Source organism: Aulonocara sp. 'chitande type north' Nkhata Bay, linkage group LG7 (assembly GCF_057382095.1).
Source record: "Aulonocara sp. 'chitande type north' Nkhata Bay isolate Kocher_YH1m ecotype deep benthic linkage group LG7, A_spYH_male_GT1.1, whole genome shotgun sequence".
Classification (NCBI taxonomy): domain Eukaryota; kingdom Metazoa; phylum Chordata; class Actinopteri; order Cichliformes; family Cichlidae; genus Aulonocara; species Aulonocara sp. 'chitande type north' Nkhata Bay.
Window position 1 is genome coordinate 6,717,784 of NC_141350.1, and position 19,938 is coordinate 6,737,721.

Consider the following 19,938-nt stretch of genomic DNA (forward strand, 5'->3'; position numbering starts at 1 on the left):
ATCCAGCTGTTACATATAATAAGATCGTTGGGCAGAGACTGGCGGGGTGGCTATCAGAGGACTAAATGTCAAACTGTGCAAAGAAAGCCAAGGAAATCTCAGACTCTGTTTTGCTGCAGAGCTATCTCGAAGTGCGTTGTTCAGCTGCTTTATTTAACAGATCCAGCAGTTGTCAAACTGATCGCAATCTGCAATAGCACGAAGGCCGAACACAGCAAGATTTCCCCTCATTGACATTCAGTTCTGTAACAGTGAGGCACATATAAAAAGATACATCATAACATTATAGCCCAATTTATCAATGCATTCATTCTATACAAATATTTGTATAGATGCTGGTGCTTTTTATGGATCAGTTGTGCTGCATTGGACTTGATATTTAATGATCTGTAAAGGCACATCATCTCTTCTCAGCATACGGGTAAATTGTGCATAGTGATAAATACTCAGCAGTGAGATCAGCACAGATGACATGCAAAACTATTTATATTCATCATCATTCATACATTAAAAAGTAATGGAGATGAAGAATGGGTTCGACTGAGGCTGAAATACTATCAGATGTGGTGATATAGTATTCAGTTCCCTAATAACCTAAATGTAACTGACAAAACTAAATTAGTCAATAGTGTTTGTATATTAGTCCTGCATGTCATTTATTTCTGTTGTTTTACTATTTATGTTTCCTGCACAGTTGGTGTGGAGCACCCACAATTTTATGGTACATGTACAATAATAACAATAGGCCACTCTATTCTAATGTTGACTGTCACGACTAGTACATCTCTGTGAGAATGTTGATGAAAAGTAAAGTTTATATCCACATGCTGAAACAAGAAATGTTAACAACTACCACTTTATCTAATACTCTCTTTGTGCTTAAGTGCATTTTCTGTTGCCTTGGTAACTAATGAAAGGGAGTGTGTGTGCAGAGGTGAGCATAGTGGATAAAACAGTTGGGCTATGCCAACCAACCCCCTGTTCCTAAGTACCCCTTTCTGTGTCTATGTCTCCCTCTCAATCTGATGCCACAGCAACCATAGCACGAAATGTCCTTGCTTGTTATTAGGAAAAGGTTGTAAAGGGCCGGAAGACTTGCAGTGAAGGAAAAATGAGAAAGGAAAGGCTGGTATTAGAGTTTGTGTTCACTGTTCTCCTGAATCCTCCATTAGTTATGCCACGATAGGTGTAGGCTGCTGGGAATCCCCCAGCAGCCTACACCTTGTCGCTATATAAATAAAATTGAATTCCCCCCCCCCCCCTGTCTTTAATCCTGGCCATAGCAACATCAAATCAAGTCTGCTTTGGTACCGTTGCAACCTGCCTATTCCACAACTCACCTCGGGTAATTTACATTCAGACTTAAAATCTATCTGAATTCAGCTGAACAGGTGCAAGGCAACCGTTTTTTTTGTTTTTTTTTTTTAACCCTTTCAAGGCTGATAGTGGATAAAATGGAAATCTAACCCACAGTGGATGTTTGAAACCACAGCTTTTTTCCTCCTGCTTTAAAAATATTAGAATATGCTTTTGCATATTTAGGATAAGCTTTGTCTTACTGGTAGTATATAAAGAGACAGCTGTTCTTCCCACGCTTAAAGCAAAGATAAGCATCTGCCATCAGAACCTGACCTGTACACTCAACCCAGCAAATTATCCTAATTGGCTTTTAAAAAATAATTACTATGTAATCTCTTTGGATTCTAATTATACAGAAACACACACTTGTGTAATCCAGTTTGTGAATCTGCTACTTTCTGAAAATCTGGAAAAAACATTAATGACACACACACACAAACATTTTAAGACTGAACAATGTGTTTTATTGGCAACCTTGATTTGTATACAGCTGAATTTGAAGGACTTGTTCTCCAGTGTAGTTGATTTTAAATAAGTTAAAACATATTAATAGGAAAATTAATAATAAATCAATTAGATTCTTACATTTTGTAACAGAAACCATTTTACGTGGGTTTTGCAATCTAAATGGAAATTATACTGCCAGTTGTATTGTTCAGTAATGTATAGCTTTGTTGTAGAAATGTATAGTGAAGTTTTGAGAGAACTATTTGCATGTTTACCAACAGTGACATCGAGCAGATACACTTGACTGCGAAACAGCAGTTGAGCTGGACTTGAAACACTTTATGTACACAACACTAGTGTGGCAGAATAATCTTTTTCTTGGTAATTTGGCACCAAGAATGTTCCTCCACTCTAGCTGAGTCCCCATAACTCCTCCATCACAAAGCCTGGTTGATCATCAGTCAGAAGTAGTCCAAAAAATGAACTTTTAATTATGTACAATTCTAACTCTGTAAGCCTTAATTGGAAACCAACCGTTTAAGAGCTCTCTGGCTGTGAAAACCATGAGCCAGGCTTTGTCATGTAGGTGTTTCTTCCTATATCTATAAAGTGCCTTTTATAAAGCTCTCTCTGTTTGTTTTTTCACACCAGGGCCATGCGTTGTGGTTTTTCTAGGTTGGCTCGAAATTTATAAAGAAACCGTGATGCTAATTCGTCGTCCACTAGTCTCCCGTCACTGGACAACGTAATTGTCATCAGCTGCTTGGTGCATAGGGTCTGATCATCCTCACAGAGGTGCAGTTCAGCCCTGGACGTCCCAACAGCAAGGATACATGCCTGAGGCGGGTTAATCACAGCACTGAAGCCACTGATTCCAAACATCCCTAGGTTAGATATACTGTGGGATAAAAAGAGAAAAAGATAGCACGCATATTAGCACGTCAAAGTTAGCTGAAGATAATAAAAGGTCAAGACGATAAATAAAAACTAAGCAGGCATTAGTGGCTATAAAACAAATTTATTTCGGTTAAAAAAAAAAAGAAAAAAAAGAAAAAAGAATATTATCACTTTTAATGAATGACTTTTTGTCAACATCTGATAGACAGCTGCTAAAATAAAACGCTAAGCAGTTAAGATTACTACAGCAAAATTCAGCTCAAGAACTGCCCCTAAATATTGTGCAAAAATGACCTGAGGGCTTTCTGATGTTTGCATTAATGGGAGTTCTGGTTCAGGGGAATGGAAAAACTAATAGGTGAAGGATATAGACATAATGTATATCCTCAGGAGGACGAAGAAAGTGGTCTCCGTAGGAATCCATTGCTTCTGCCTGACACAGAAACCCCATTTGTTTCTAAATGACACCATTAATTCTAATGAGTTAAAAAGCCCCCCTCCTTCACACTTCTGCAATTGATGAACAGTAACTGATGGTCTTTGTCGCCCAAGAACACATTCAGCTCAGGCTCACACGAAATGTAGAATATGCATAATATATTGGCTCACTGTGAAACCAGATTTTAATCATAAATGCGGAAATGTATAATGGCTTATTCTTATAACTGAGTTTCAAAGGAACATTGGGGAAATAGTATTAATAGATCACAGGAACCACTTTTTGACACATTACAAAAAAGTCTATTGAATAGCAATTAACTGAGACAGCAGTACTAAAAATAAAAAGGAAAACCTGGTAAAAATACTGACTATAATAATGACTTTACCTAAATGAGCCTCCCTGGTATTCCTCAGGAAGCAGTTTCCCATCTCGAGCCTTCTGGGCCAGAGCCTATAAAAACACAAGATGGATATTCTTAAAGAAATAAATACATTTGATGTATAAAATAGATCAAATACACAATAGCCAGAATACATGTGTGATATACACATCAGACTTGGAAATGTAGATAAAACCATAAGCATGTGCAGTACTGATTAACTGTTAGTTATTGTACAGTCTGCAACACAAAATACAGAAAAGAATGTTTTCCTAATAAGGTTCAGCTCCTCACAAATGCAACTAGAAAAATTTGCATTTCCTGCGAAAATGCTGTGTGGATGCCTTAACGCGTAAGACGTCTGCTGAAAAAAGCTGAAAAAGTTAAAAAATTGCAAAAAGTTGTCTGGCGGTGAAGAAACTGAAAATTTTGCAGAAAACAGGTGAAGAAGCAGAATTTTTTTGCTGAAAAGTGGTGAAAAGCAAAAAATTCTACTGAAAGGGGTAAAGACGGAGAAATTTTTGCTGAAAAGTGGTGGGAAAAAAAATGTAGCCCTGAGCAGGATTCGAACCTGGCCCTTTTGGTCTCAAGGTAGCCACTTGTCTCACTAAGGCAAACTCATTCTCACAAAGAAGAGGTGGAGAGACTGACAGTTTTGATGAAATGAGCAGAAGCTGCTGAGAATTGTGCTGATAAGAGGTGAAAAGGCTGAAAATTTTGCAGAAAAGAGGTCAATCAGCAGAATTCTGCTGAAAAGAGGTTTTTGCTGAAAACGGCTGAAAAAGATTGGAGAGACTGACAATTCTGCTAAAATGAGCAGAAGCTGCTGAGAATTGTTATGAAAAGAGGTGAAAAGGCTGAAAATTCTGCAAAAAAAGAAGTGAATCAGCAGAATTTCTGCTGAAAAGAGGTAAAGAAGCAGAAAGTTGCGCTGAAAAGAGATGAATCAGCAGAATTTCTGCTCAAAGGTGGTTTTTTTTCTTAAAACAGCTGAGATTTATGCTGATAAGAGGTGAAAAGGCTGAAAATTTTTGCAGCAGAGGTGAATAAGCAGAATTTCTGCTGAAAAGAGGTGAATGAGCAGAATTCTGCTGAAAAGAGCAGAAGCTGCTGAGAATTATGCTGATAAGAGGTGAAATGTTTGAAGATTTGGCAGAAAAATATGTCTGTGAAGGTTCTCAGTCATCCAGGTCATCGTAGTCAAAGGAGCTTGCAAAGAAAAGCGTCTGGACTTCTTTAAGTTGCTTGAAGACGTTTCACCTCTCATCCGAGAAGCTTCTTCAGTTCTTCAGTTCTCCACCATTTGACCTTAGAACTGAAGAAGCTTCTCGGATGAGAGGTGAAACGTCTTCAAGTAACTTAAAGAAGTCCAGACGCTTTTCTTTGCAAGCTCCTTTGACAATTTGGCAGAAAAGAGGTAAATCAGTAGAATTTCATCTCATACTCATCTCACTGAGCCAAACTGGTTCTCATATACCTGAAAAAAGGTGAAAAAGCTGAAAATTCTTATTAAAAACAGCAGAAGAGGCCGAGAAAACACTGAACTTTCTGGTGAAAAGAGGCAGAACAACCTGGTTCTGCTCAATTTCAGTCCACCAATCAGAGGTACTGCTTCTGTCTGCTTCATCAGGCTGTGTACTTGTATGTATTTCTGCCATGGAGCGTTAACAAGAATCTGAGATCCATATTAGAAAAGCTGCCAAAATCATAAAATGTTGCCGAATTGTAATAAATTATCAATATGAATTACAGGTCTGTGATAGTGTATTAATTTGTAGTGGAAGAAAACATGTGGACAAGGTGGAATTGAACCCACGACCTTTGGGCTTCAGACCCGTGTCATTACCAACTGCGCCACTGGGAAAGAGCCCGGGGCGCCTGGAAAACAGGGTGATGAGCAGTCAGAATTAGATCGCGGTAAGAGGCGAAAAACGCCGTTTTTTGGAGTTAGAAAACGTCGTGTAACTCAATAACTAGGTGGGATAGAAGCATAATTCTTGTACTGGGTGAATCAGCGGACTTTGGTTTACTTTGACTGCGATTTTCATAGCTCTTTGTAACTCCGTCGCGGAGATATGACGAGAGAAGAAACGGATTCATTTTCGGAGTTTGAAAAATGAAAGGAGGACAGATTTCCACCCCTCAAACAAACGTAATTTATGGCTCAACGGTAAGATGACTGTAAAAACTGCTTAGACCGTGAGTGTCAGCACTGTCTGAAGATGAATTGGCACAAGCCCCATGTCTTAACTTCGCTTCGTTAAGGAGAAATGACGATTTGAAAATGCCTTCAGTTTCAGTATTTCAGCTCTGAGTTTCACAACCTCCCCATAGACTTTGAATGGGGAGTTTTGAGACCTTGTGTCACTTCGAGGCAAATTGTGAAAAAACCGTAACTCACACAATAATTATAGTGACACTGTCTTAAAGCCAGCAAAAATACCTACATTTTGATGTATAATTTGTGGGGGATGAGTGGAAATTGAGCAAGTAGCAAGAAGTTGTTCAGACATGAAGAGAAAATTCAGAACGGACGAGCACTCTGAGTTAATTGCATAGCAACCATAACAACGCATGTATTTTGTGAAAAATCACAAAGCTGCAACTGAAAACTTAAAGAGGCATTAAATGAAAACGGTAACAGATATGAAAAAGCTGAAACACACAGGAATAGCCCAATCATTTGAGAACGTTTTAAAGTTTGAATGGTGTTTCTATGTGAAAGTATGAGCATGTAGTTAAGTTTCAAAAACAAGAAAGTTGTAGCAGAATTTCTGAAGTTTTCCATTCATTTCAATGGGACAAATTAAAGGAAAAAAGTGTAATATTTTAAATAGTATAATAGCAATAAACACCAAAAGATATAGCCGGAAAGAGCAGAACAGTTTAGAGTTTGAACTGAGAAAATCGGCTGAAAACTGAGGGAGTAGTTAAGGTGCAAAAAACGTACGGAAGCGACAAGAATAAAGGATAAAGAATAAAGAGAAACAGGAACTCAATGCCCTTGAGGGCATCCACACAACTAATGAAAATAATATTAAAATCAATGTCTGACATTGAAAAAAACGAAAAGACAGAATAAAGAAACGCAAATGGAATTCAAAACTGAAATTGCACTTTTAAAATGTTCACCATGGTCCTCACAGAAATAAATTACTATCCTAATGTGCATGGGTAAATTAAAGAAACGGGAATGAAAAGCACCCAGAACTGCAGATGAGGCATCTGGTAATACATTAGTTCAGCTAGGTTATGCGAATCCTTGCTCTCTCACAGCATGAATGCTGTCTGAAAAGCTTGGAGAAAACCCAATATAACTGAGAAACAAAGCGTGAAAAAGGTATTGTTTCTAGTGCAAACACATGGCTCATTCAACCTTCTCAAAGAAGGATGGTGATATCAAGCAGTAAAACATTATAAAAGTACATGCTCCACATTATACCACAGACTGTGTTGAAATAATGAAGAGCTTATTGTTAAAATGTAGCACTGAACTTATCTTCTTCTAAGTTATTGGCTTATTTGAATAGAAATGTTCTTAAAAGGTTAATGGTGGGATATAACCATCACGGAAACTTGAGAGTGACTCACAAGACACAATAGAGTATGGTCGGTACAATTATGATAAGAGCCCTAAGTGCAAAAACAGTCATGTTCCTCTGCATCAAATCAACGGCCAGCAGTGCTCTATTCAGACATTGTGTTAATTTTAATTCGAGACCTATGAAAACCAGCAAATGCACATTTACCTCAAAGCAGCAGCACAAATACAGTGGGGCAAAAAAGTATTTAGTCAGCCACCGATTGTGCAAGTTCCCCCACTTAAAATGATGACAGAGGTCAGTAATTTGCACCAGAGATACACTTCAACTGTGAGAGACAGAATGTGAAAAAAAAATCCATGAATTCACATGGTAGGATTTGTAAAGAATTTATTCGTAAATTAGGGTGGAAAATAAGTATTTGGTCACCTCAAACAAGGAAAATCTCTGGCTCTCACAGACCTGTAACGTCTTCTGTAAGAAGCTTTTCTGTCCCCCACTCGTTACCTGTATGAATGGCACCTGTTTGAACTCATCATCTGTATAAAAGACACCTGTCCACAGCCTCAAACAGTCAGACTCCAAACTCCGCCATGGCCAAGACCAAAGAGCTTTCGAAGGACACCAGGAAAAGTATTGTAGACCTGCACCAGACTGGGAAGAGTGAATCTACAATAGGCAAGCAGCTTGGTGTGAAAAAAATCAACTGTGGGAGCAATCATCAGAAAATGGAAGACATACAAGACCACTGATAATCTCCCTCGATCTGGGGCTCCACGCAAGATCTCATCCCGTGGGGTCAAAATGATCATGAGAACGGTGAGCAAAGATCCCAGAACCACACGGGGGGACCTGGTGAATGACCTGCAGAGAGCTGGGACCAAAGTAACAAAGGTCACCATCAGTAACACACTACAACGGCAGGGAATCAAATCCCGCAGTGCCAGACGTGTTCCGCTGCTGAAGCCAGTGCATGTCCAGGCCCGTCTGAAGTTTGCCAGAGAGCACATGGATGATACAGCAGAGGATTGGGAGAATGTCATGTGGTCAGATGAAACCAAAGTAGAACTTTTTGGTATAAACTCAACTCGTCGTGTTTGGAGGAAGAAGAATACTGAGTTGCATCCCAAGAACACCATACCTACTGTGAAGCATGGGGGTGGAAACATCATGCTATGGGGCTGTTTTTCTGCCAAGGGGACAGGACGACTGATCCGTGTTAAGGACAGAATGAATGGGGCCATGTATCGTGAGATTTTGAGCCAAAACCTCCTTCCATCAGTGAGAACTTTGAAGATGAAACGAGGCTGGGTCTTCCAACATGACAATGATCCAAAACACACCGCCTGGGCAACAAAGGAGTGGCTCCGTAAGAAGCATTTGAAAGTCCTGGAGTGGCCTAGCCAGTCTCCAGACCTCAACCCCATAGAAAATCTGTGGCGGGAGTTGAAAGTCCGTGTTGCTCGGCGACAGCCCCAAAACATCACTGCTCTCGAGAAGATCTGCATGGAGGAATGGGCCAAAATACCAGCTACTGTGTGTGCAAACCTGGTAAAGACCTATAGTAAACGTTTGACCTCTGTTATTGCCAACAAAGGTTATGTTACAAAGTATTGAGTTATATTTTTGTTATTGACCAAATACTTATTTTCCACCCTGATTTACGAATAAATTCTTTATAAATCCTACCATGTGGATTCATGGATTTTTTTTTCACATTCTGTCTCTCACAGTTGAAGTGTACCTCTGGTGCAAATTACTGACCTCTGTCATCATTTTAAGTGGGGGAACTTGCACAATCGGTGGCTGACTAAATACTTTTTTGCCCCACTGTAAATTGAATAGCTGTGGGTGGTAAAGAGCATTTTGAAGGCTTAGGTGGAGTGACATGTGTGCAGTGTTACTACTCATGCTTTAAAGCAGCTGTTGTGTATGCAAGTATGTTAGTACTGAAACATTCTGATCTGGCATCTGAACAACTGACAAATATTACATTATTTGAACTAAAATAATCAAAATAGGTTAAGACAATCACTATAAAAGTAATACATTGTCTTCTGGGAGTCACAACAAATCATTAGCAATATAATTAGAAAGAACAGAACACTTTGACCACTTTAATTTTAGTTCTCTAAAGAAAAAAAACAAATGAAAACAATTGTTTTTCAATATAATGAAAAAGGAAGGAACGCAAAAAGGAACAAAAGATAAAAAAGGAACTGTTTGTGATGCAAAAGTGTTTAACAAACATAGCAGCGCTTCTGGTCTGAGCTGGACCACCACGGCAGCCAGTGGAGACAAACTATATAATAATACATGTACATATTTCAAAGCAAGCAGCTATGTGTATTCAATAGGTTGATGAAAAATGTAAAATTGTATTGTGTACACAACTGTTTACACATATTCACCTCTGGTTTTGGTAGTCAAAGTCAAAGTGAAAGTCAACACAAACAGAAGCACCCGATCTTGAGCAATCACATTTGTTGCAAAAACCGATCACATGGGTTTAGGCAGTTACAGTAATAGTATGTCTAAAACCTAATCACACACCCACTGCTAAATCCAACCACCTGCTGACTATCACTGGCATACACAGATATGCACCGTGAATCAAACGTACTTTCACCCCTCTCAAGTTTAAATTAGCACTCTTGCATGAACAAATGCTATTATACTAATACGGTTTCCACCACTGTCACTGCAACAGCTAAGGTTACATGTGCTGACACTGAGCTGTGATGTCGATAATGTGCAAGCAACACTGTGTCATTAGAGCCATAAGTGTTCTAAAAGTCAGCTCTACTTCTTGATTATGGAAAGAGTTTTGCATTTTCAGGTTTTATGACTGGTAGCTGATGAATCCAACATCAATGTGTACAAAGATAAGACAGTCATAAAAACAGGCTCTGAACTTTAGGGAATTTTACATGTCAAACATTATATTTTTTATTATCATCGTCTATTTCAAAGTCATTTATAATTCATCGATTTGTGATGCATGCGTCTTTGATAGAAGTGTGTGGCTCTTTTCATTAAGTATCTTTTTGGTGCTTTACATTTTCAGAGCAACCTTGGAAACAAATTATTGTTCCCAGGTGTTTATGAGAAAGCAAAAAATGAAACAAAAAAAAAAAAAAGACCATTTTTACTTCATATACCATATCTGATCGATCTCTTCTCCAGATATCAAAAATCAAATTCCAAATCTACTGGCCTTTATATTAGATATAAAGTGCTTCTCCTTTTCAGTTGATTAACTTTGTACAACACTTGGGAGATATCAGGTTCATCTGGTTAGTTAGCTCTGCTATCTGCTGACTTGATGCTAACTTAACTTCAAATACTGTTTTAGCCACCACCACTGAGCTGGTGCGTAGGTTGCCCAGAGTGCTAATTTGGACTTTTCCATGCAGTACTTTTTGCTTTGCATTTATTTATTTTTATCAAAGCAAGAAAAGAAGAAATATTCTGTTCAGGAAACATCATCTTTCAAGGGGTTTTCCAAGCTCCAGAGTACACAATGGTCAAAAACCATCTGCCCATGTTCCCAGATTTTGTTTCAGAACTAACCACCACATGGAGAAAACAACGTCTGCACGTGGCACTGCACTCTATGGATTTTGAGATTCTCCGTTTTCTCACTTCCCCCCTATGAGGAATAGAGGAGCTTGTCTTGTGTCTGGTGTGTGTGCTACGTACCTTCACTGACAGCACTCCGAATATGACCAGTTGTTTATTTGCTATGTTAATTCAGCTAGAGGTAAAGGACTGTCTAAACAGGGGTTGCCCCACTGAACCTCCACTGAACCTAGCACCAAAGGTTTGCCTTTGCCTCAGGGAGTGACAGCATAGTCCACCAGGGCAACCTCATGAGCCCTATTTAAGGAGGTTTCTGTGAATGATATTTGTATTGTAGCTAGTAAGTCATTACCACACTCTTGTTCAGATCTATTACTGGTGCTCTGACACTGGTTCAGTGGCTACTCTACAGGGCGTGTACATATACTCCATAATGTATTTGTTGTGATGAGTGAATCAACTCCAAGGAAACACAATGTTATTACTACAACTTCTGTTCCCTGAAGGAGTGGAAATGAGGATTGAATGATGCTACTCTGAATTAATTAAGTTCCAGCCAGAATCTGTTAGGGTCCAGTCAAGTCTAAATCTCACATTAACTCATAGCATGTCAGAACAATGATTACACATAGTTGTTTTTTGCCTTCAACTCTTTTATTTTCCAGTTCTTTACCTTAGCATTAGATGAGATCTCCTGGACTCCTTTGTTTGCAGCATCCTTGATGATTGGAGTAATGAGACCTTTGTCTGTCGCCACAGCAATAGAAATATGCACTGAATCAAGTGCACGGGCTCCATCACCAGACCACGTCACATTCACTTCTGGCATTTCCTAGGAAACAGGAGTCAAAGGTCACCTCATGTCCTCATGTTATCAGGGATAAATCAAGACAAAAAGAGATAAGCTCTCTTCAGTTGAGGTGTGTTAAGCTGCTTCCTTATTTCTACAGAGGTTGCTACGGATCCACATATTTGATTTGGCACAGATTTTACACTCACTTACACTCTCACTCTTGATGCAGCCCTCCTACTTTATCTGGGCTTGTGACTGGCACTAGAAGACCATTAGTTTGTGATCCCCTGAGGCTGAATTTGTATCTCCTCCTGCTCTAAACTGGGAATCTTTTGAGTGTTTTTAACAAATACTCATCAGAAGTGGAGCCCCTATAATAAAATATTAGTGGTAATGCAAATGAGCTTGACATTTGAGAGGTACACAAATACATTAGACCAACAGTAAAACACAGTGAATGTGACAGTGCCTGTGTTGCTTTGGTAGCTTTTGCAATCAGAATTAAGATATGAATTCACTATTGTGCCAAACACATTTTGCTTTTTCAAGATTTCCCCTTGTGGGACTAATAAAGGTATCTTATCTTATTAGCTCTATAATCTAAGGAGCTTGGAAAGAAAATCGTCTAGACTTCTTTAAGTTGCTTGAAAATGTTTCACCTTTCATCCGAGAAGCTTCTTCAGTTCTAAGATCAAACGGGTGAGAGTCCCAGATTTAAGCCCCATGGGAGTGTCACCCCAAGAGGGACAATGGACCCCCTAATGATCCTCTACCCAATTACACGAGCCTAAGTGTGAAAACGGGTGTAGGTCACTATCCGCCAATGTTTTGGGTGAGCTCATTGTGAAACCTGGCCCCACCCTATCATCTGATTTCCTGAGGTCAAATGGCCCAGGATGTGAGTGGGCGTTAAGGCATCTGGGAAGGGATCTCAAAGCTGGATTATAGATGGCAGACAGTTAAGTGTCGTAAGCCACCGCCTCTGTTCAAAGATGGTCGTTCACAGTGGACATAGATGGCTCTTTCACTCCTCTTTCAAACCATCAGTCTTCTCTGTCCAAAATATGAACATTGGCATCCTTGAAAGGGTGACCTTTGTCCTTTAGATGCAGATGGACAGTCAAGTCTTGTCTCGTGGAGGTGGCTCTGCTATGTTGTGCCAAGCGTTTATGAAGTGGCTGTTTGGTCTCTCCAATATGGAGGTCTGAGCATTCCTCGCTACACTGTACAGCATACAGTACATTGTTAAGTTTCTGTTTAGGTTTGTGTTTAGATGGCAGACACCAACTGTCTGCAATCTACAATCCAGTGTTGAGATCCCTTCCCAGATGCCTTAACGCCCACTCATATCCTGGGTCATCTGACCTCAGGAAATCATATGATAGGGTGGGGCTAGGTTTCACAATGAGCTCACCCAAAACATTGGCTGATTGTGACCTACACCTACCATTTTCACACTTCGGCTCGTGTAATTAGGTAGAGGATCATAAGGGGGTCCATTGTCCCTCTTGGGGTGACACTCCCATGGGGCTTAAATCTGGGACTCTCACCCATTTGTTCTTAGAACTGAAGAAGCTTCTCGGATGAGAGGTGAAACATCTTCAAGCAACTTAAAGAAGTCCAGACGCTTTTCTTTCCAAGCTCCTTAGACTACAATGACCTGGATGACTGAGAACCTGCACAGACATTAGCTCTATAAATTCTCTGTAGGTTCCTTTCGTTGAGGGTTCATCTTTTTATTTCTTCATTTCTATTCGTGTTATTAAAGTTATTACATATTATGTGGCATAGAATATGACAACATCTAAGGCACGACAGGAAGTCATAATAAAAGGATAGAGTGCAAACAGAAGTGCATTTATCACCAATTGGCGCACCTGTAAGAAAAAAAAAACAATCATCTGGAACACAAAAATTCAAAACTGGGTACATAAATCAACATTCTTCTTGTGGGGGGAGTGTGTGTGACAGAGAGAGAAAGGGAGAGAGAGTGTCGAGTGGAAGTGTGTAGATGTGTGTGTCTTTGCCATGAAATTTACTTGAAAATGAGGATGGGAAGTGGCAATAATGTGACACAATATTTTATATTAGTATAATAAAATAGTATTTTAGAGTGTAAAATAAGTAAGTCATTATATTCTTATGAAATGTTGCTGGAATAACTACATTACCAGGAGGGCCACATCGTCCACAACGTCCTATGCCTTGCACATATTCTTTAAATCTAACAACACATCTTAGACACATGTGTCCAAATGGTTTATTGAGCACTGGAAGAGATTAAAGTTATGGATAACACTGCAATGTTCTAAAAAATACAGGGTTAGAGATGAACAGATGACCCATCTTTAGCAATTACACACACTGAAGGAACAAATGACAACAAATGAGGAGTACTTACTCTGAGTGTAACAGCTGCTGCCTTGATGATGAAGTCATTAACAGACACTTTAATCTGTTCTGAAAGGACAAAGGAGGATTTATGAGAATAACCTAATCTCTGCTTATTATTATCAGATCTAAGCCAAGCGGAAAGCTGGATAAGCTAAAAACCTATGGTTCCAAATGCCAAGGCACAGTGAAAGTCGAGTATCTTGTACAAGACCTGCAATGTTTCAGTTATCAAAAAACATTCAGTTAAAGAGGGGAAATTCTAAATGAATTAATTTCCATGTAAACAAACTGCAAGTGCATGACATTACACATGCTATTGCATAGGGAAAAATGCAATATATTGTTGTTGTTCACTCCAGCTGATCAGAAGAGGCCCCTCTATGCCAAACTCACTGATGCGAATTTGCTTCATTCCCTGCTTGATGTGTAACACACATTGGGGCAGTCAGGCTTGGCATCAGAGCCAACTTTTACTAGTGGCCAATAATGCAGTACCAGACAGTTCTGAATGCTGTGAGCAGTATGATTAATGAGCTAACCGTGAAATCGCACTGGTCGAGAACAATGAGAGTCCACAAAAACAACCGGTGAGAGAATCCCTCCGTACACACACAACCTTGCTAATAGGTCTGGAATGGCCATCCCATTTCCTCTATCACAGAGACAGGACCCAAAGAGATTTACTGTTTGTTTGACTGTGCTGAAAAGTTGAGCTAAATAAGGCCAATTACGTGACACAGCATTAAACTAAGTGTTTTAAAATTGGAATCTGACATAGTACTCTTACTTAATCAACATGAAAAAATGTCCTGAAGTAGTCACAGGATCCATTTAGAAAATCAAGCCATTAAGGATAGATATTTTTCTTTTTATGTGCAAAAGTGAATGGTTTGTGGTGGAAACTGTCCTTCAAATTACACACCCAAAATTCTGTTTCACAAGCAGTAGCTGTTTGCTCAATAACCGTTGTTAGGGAAGGTTGTGAAGCTGAGGAAGTAATGACCACACTGCTAGTTTCAACCAATGCTTCATTTGATATTAGAATTGCATCAGACTTACAGTATTCAATGTGTATAGTGTGTATTTTTTTTTTAAAAATTATAAGATTGTAACAATCTATCTTCCCTGTGGTATTCACTGCCCCTACATTTACTGTTAAACCCACATTTATTCCTTGGCTTTCAGTTCTGACTACCTTTATTTTGTCATTTCTTACTCAAGTTTTCTCATTTTATACTTCAGTTCTTAAATGTCACTTGATTATTTGAAATGCACAACACTTTGGTCAACGGCTATTGGTTTAAATGTGCTATATAAATAAATTTGACTTGTATTTAGAGGCCTTTAATAGCATTTTTTTTAAAATTCAGTAATACTGTCATTTATCACATGGTACACAACAACAGATTAAACATGTTTAAGTATTAATACTATGCTGTAGAAAATTAAGAAATGGCTTTGGTAGACATGGCTCTTTCCTAGATCTCATCAGTAGAAGTCAGCCCTGTGAATCCAACTTCAGCCATTCACAAATCCCCTCTTAAGAATCCATACAGCATGTGCACACTCATCATGCTGAGTAAGTAAAATGTGGCAAGTACACAAAACATAGTGATACTGTTGATGCTTAACAAAAAGCACAGCAAACAGAAATAAAGTTACAAGTTGTGCCCTTTGTCAAGAGAAACTGACTGCAATTCCTTTTTGGATTTAGTTTGTCTAAATTACTTCTCTTTATGATGCCATACTGTCTCTGTGATACTGAGAACAGGGCTCTATTGCAGCCATAGATATACTGCAGGTCTTGCTTGTGGGGTACTGCTTCATGGATAGGCATTTAAACTTCACAATTGGCTAAATCATTTGCCAAGTACAATAATTTACCTGTCCATAAAACAAAAGTCACCACCCCTGTGGAACACAGATGTGTGTATTGATTTGAAACACAGGAACGGACATGAACTACGAGCTGAATGCTTGAATGAAGCGTCACATTAATCTTCTGAAATCCACAACTTCACAGATAAGCTGTCTTACAAATGTACCTGTCAGTATGCATTAAGGGAGATACCACTTGCAGGACAACAACAGTGTTAATAAAAAGACAAGTTTTTTCATTTCATTGTTTTTACCTTTGGCCAGATCTTTGCGGAGTTGCATGACAGCAGCCATGTCACAGTCGATGGATGCATATGAATGGGGGATGGTGGTCTTTGACTGGGTAAGCCTTTGAGCAATCACACGACGGACATTTGAAGCTGGAACCTCAGTGAAAGTTCCCTGGAGATATGATGGAGGAAGAAGGGGAGGTAAATAATTCAGTGAAGGATAAAAAAAAAAAAAAAGACATTTTGAGAGAGCCAACACTGATATGGTGGACACATCTTCACTGCTGTGTCTGCTAATGACTCCAAAAACCCATGAAATGAATAAATGTTGACGGCAGCCTTGATAGTTAATGGCTGGTTAAAAAGAATCCTCAATCTTTGAGATGAACAGGCAATACCTTACGGGATACCACTAACTATACCAAATGAAACTGATAAATATCTACAGCAGCAATGTAAAAGTTAACCATGCAGAAATAGTGATTGAGATGAGACAATCCCATTACATCCTCTTAGCCAAAAGCGACAAATCCCCAAATGACTGAATGATATCTGGCAGTTTCTTAGTACGACCCGAAATAGAAACTGCGCCATGTAAGAGTATTTTTGAGAGGATGTGTGAGGAGTGATCACCGGTGCTCCTGGTTTTCCCGGTACAGACAATGGAGGTATGTTTGGTCTGCTTCCTGGAGGTAGAGGACTGGCTGCTGGAGCAGAGATGGGACTTGGAGGAGTTGAGGCTACCACAGATGGCACTGCTTTGGGAGCAGGAGATGCTTTCAGAAGATTCAGTGCATCCCTGTTAAGAAAAAAAAGGGACCATTTTAACATTAAATGTGAGAAAGACACTTTTAGAAGAAAAAAAACCAAAAAAACAAACTACATCCACGAACCTCCACTGAAGCTGGAAGCACCATATTCAACACCTTTTTGTCCAACAAATACACTATCCTGCCTCTGAACATGACCAAACCATCTCAGCCTTATCTCTTTCTTCTTTCTAAGTATGAAGCCATACTACTGCTCACTGATCATTGCCGCTCCTCTTAGCCTAGCTTCAACAGCAATCCTAGTGATTTTCCATTCACTGAGGCCACCTGGAAGAGTGTCAAAACTGTTTTGGATGCAGGGAAAACCAGACACCTCAAACTAGGCACAATAAACACATTGGACTGGGTCAGAAGTTTGTCAAATACTACTCAGGATAAAACTTTATATAAAATTATCAATATTTATGATTGCACCACATGACAATCCAAATAGACAATGAAAACATGCTTCGTTTGAAGAAAAAAAAACTGCAGGAAAGCTTATTCAAAACCTTTGGTCTAAGTGGACTTCCCTCTAGCATAGTGAGTCATGGACAGCCTGACTTTAACCAGAAAAAACAAAACAAAAAACAAAACAAAACACTACATCCATGAACCTCCTCTGGAGTTGGAAGAACCGTTTTCAACACCTTTTGTCCAACATATACACTATCCTGCCTCTGAACATGACCAAACCATCTCAGCCTTATCTCTTTCTTCTTTAAAGGAAGTATGAAGCCATACTGCTGCTCACTGATCATCACCTCTCCTCTTAGCCTAGCTTCAACAACTCTTTCCCATAAACTCACAGTATGGCTCATCAACTTAAAATAAATAAATAAATAAAAATATGCTTGAGTAAATATAAGTTAAAAAAAAAAAGGAAATAAAGTTAAAAGTAAGAGTCATCTGGTTATTGTTTTTGTGAGCTTTTTGGAAAGGTAACATTCAGTTTCTTCTGGAGAAAAGGAGTCATGAGAATCATCCGTTAGTCACAAACACCATCAGCACGGGTAGGATCCGGTGCCAACTGCAGGAAAGCTTATTCAAAACCTTTGGTCTAAGTGGACTTCCCTCTAGCATAGTGAGTCATGAACAGCCAGACTTTAACCATGAAAAAAACACTATCAAATGCTGTATACTAATTATTTTGATGTAACACTGCATTCACATTAAAGAACTGTTTGTATACAACTTGCAAGTCATCCTGCACCAACTTGATACAACATAATAACACAGTCCCTTCATTAAGGCTCATAGTTCACCCTTTAAAGTTAAGGATTACAATCACGCTATCTCGAGGAGTCATTTGAACAAGCAGATGTAAAATGTGGATGTGGAATTGTCACTATGGTAACCCAGGAAATGAAAATTTCCAACATGTGGCTAATGTGCTAAAGCAAGCAAAAGCTAAAGCAATTTATTCAAATAGCATTTCCTTAGACAAGAGTGCCTGGTTTACAAAAGTTAACAAACAGCACGAGAAACTAGAATTAATAAAAACTTAATTCTGAAAAGGACAAACAATAAAATCCATGTAATAACTGAAGGCATTTAAAGGCAGGATGAAAAAAATGTAAATATAGCTTTAAATCAAGTTGCTGTTTTGGGCCTTTTAGTCAAAATTGAATGGTTCCACATTAGTCTCCAGGCCATAGGTCCTGCCACATGCCTTCAGCAGCCCTCCAATTTACAGGCCTTGCAGCTCTGTTTCAAACTGAAAAAAAAAGTCTCAATACGTTTGTTCTGCAAGGCTTTTGTGGGCAATATCAGACAATCAAGACAGCCGATTAAATTGGACAACTTGTGAAACTTGAGGTAATAATATTACCTTAAACACAGAATCTTTACTCTATAATTACATCAATCACTGAGCATGATATGGACATTTTTCTCTAACAGCCTACAGTTTCATAAAGGTTGTAGAGAAAGTGATTGAAGATATTAAAGACTGCTATGCTAAGAACTAAAATGGGAAGAGAAAGGCAATAAAAGAGAGGTGGTACTAAGAAAACCGCTCTGGATAATTTTGATCCTACTAGTAAGAGCTGGAAGGAGCAGGTATCAGGTGTACTTGTTTCTAGCTCTTTAGTTCTAGTTCATCGGATATGTAAGGGGTCTTTTGTCTGGACCAGCTGCCTCTCACCCCTAGCATAGCGCTAGGAATAGCCAAAGCCCCACAGCTGCCAATTTGTTCCGTCTGGCACATTCACTCCTCCCTTTCTCTTACCTATAAAAGTATGTGTTTGTGGAGGGAAAGGGGCAGTTTGCAAGTCCCTCAGCTAACCACAAAGGACGACAGAGAGTGTTTATTGATTACAGAGGGCTATCAATTTCAATACCACAAAGTATTATGAAAGTCCCATATAAGAATCAATAAAGCCTTTATGTTCTTGAATAAATTCAAGTCAAGTCAACAGCAACCTGGAGGGGCCACTAAAAGATGACACCGCAGATACCTCTTTCTTTTTTTTTTTTTTTTTTTTTTTTTTAAATGTGGCTTTCTGCCATGCCTTTTTCAGACCAACCATTTATATCATTACTGACAGCCAAGGAAAAGGAGCTGTGGAAAGACTAGGAGAAGGTGACCAGAATATTAAAAAGGCACAGAAGCAGCACTCACATGCACGCATGAAAAGACAAGTCTGAACACACTGCAGGGATCATGAATTTAAAATAAACAAACAAAAAGAAATCAATGCTTTTAAATTCAGAGAGAATCAAAATGATGTATTACAAAAAATAAGTGTAGTGTAGTCTGACTAGCGTTTTCTTAATGATTTCAGCTTTAAAAAATAACATCAGTGCAGAAGCACACATTAAACAGCACATTTCCACTACAAAACTCAGAAATAAAACAACAATATTATTAACAATATTATTGTTTAGAATATTGTTTACAATTCAGGGTGTAACAAAAAGGGTGTAGATTTACATCTAGGTGTTAACAAGATCAAAAAGGGGTTAAATGATATCTCCCCTGGATTATCACAGGGTTAATATATTCCTGTTGTGAAAATATAGCAAACACAGCTGGTGCTGGTTTTTAATTAGCTGTCACAGCATTGGACGAGTCAATCGTTGTTAATGACAATGGTGATAAAAATGGTGAAAAAGAGCAAAAAATGCATTTGCCTTTACACTTTCTGTTTTAAAGCTCTGCTTTTGATTATTGACCAGTACTTA

General features: G+C 38.8%; 1 protein-coding gene across 1 annotated transcript in view; it reads right to left on the minus strand.

Annotated features, from left to right (window-relative positions):
- Window positions 1–1,800: 1,800 nt before the first annotated feature.
- pdhx (pyruvate dehydrogenase complex component X) overlaps window positions 1,801–19,938 on the minus strand; it is a 34,155-nt gene continuing 16,017 nt past the window's right edge. The window contains exons 6-11 of the mRNA XM_086298223.1: window positions 16,577–16,742; window positions 15,968–16,115; window positions 13,843–13,901; window positions 11,322–11,480; window positions 3,531–3,595; window positions 1,801–2,704 (exon numbers count right to left, since the gene is read on the minus strand). Of these exons, the coding sequence (XP_086154349.1) occupies window positions 2,449–2,704; window positions 3,531–3,595; window positions 11,322–11,480; window positions 13,843–13,901; window positions 15,968–16,115; window positions 16,577–16,742 (853 nt within the window). The 3' untranslated portion in view covers window positions 1,801–2,448. The remainder of the gene's footprint in view (window positions 2,705–3,530; window positions 3,596–11,321; window positions 11,481–13,842; window positions 13,902–15,967; window positions 16,116–16,576; window positions 16,743–19,938) is intronic.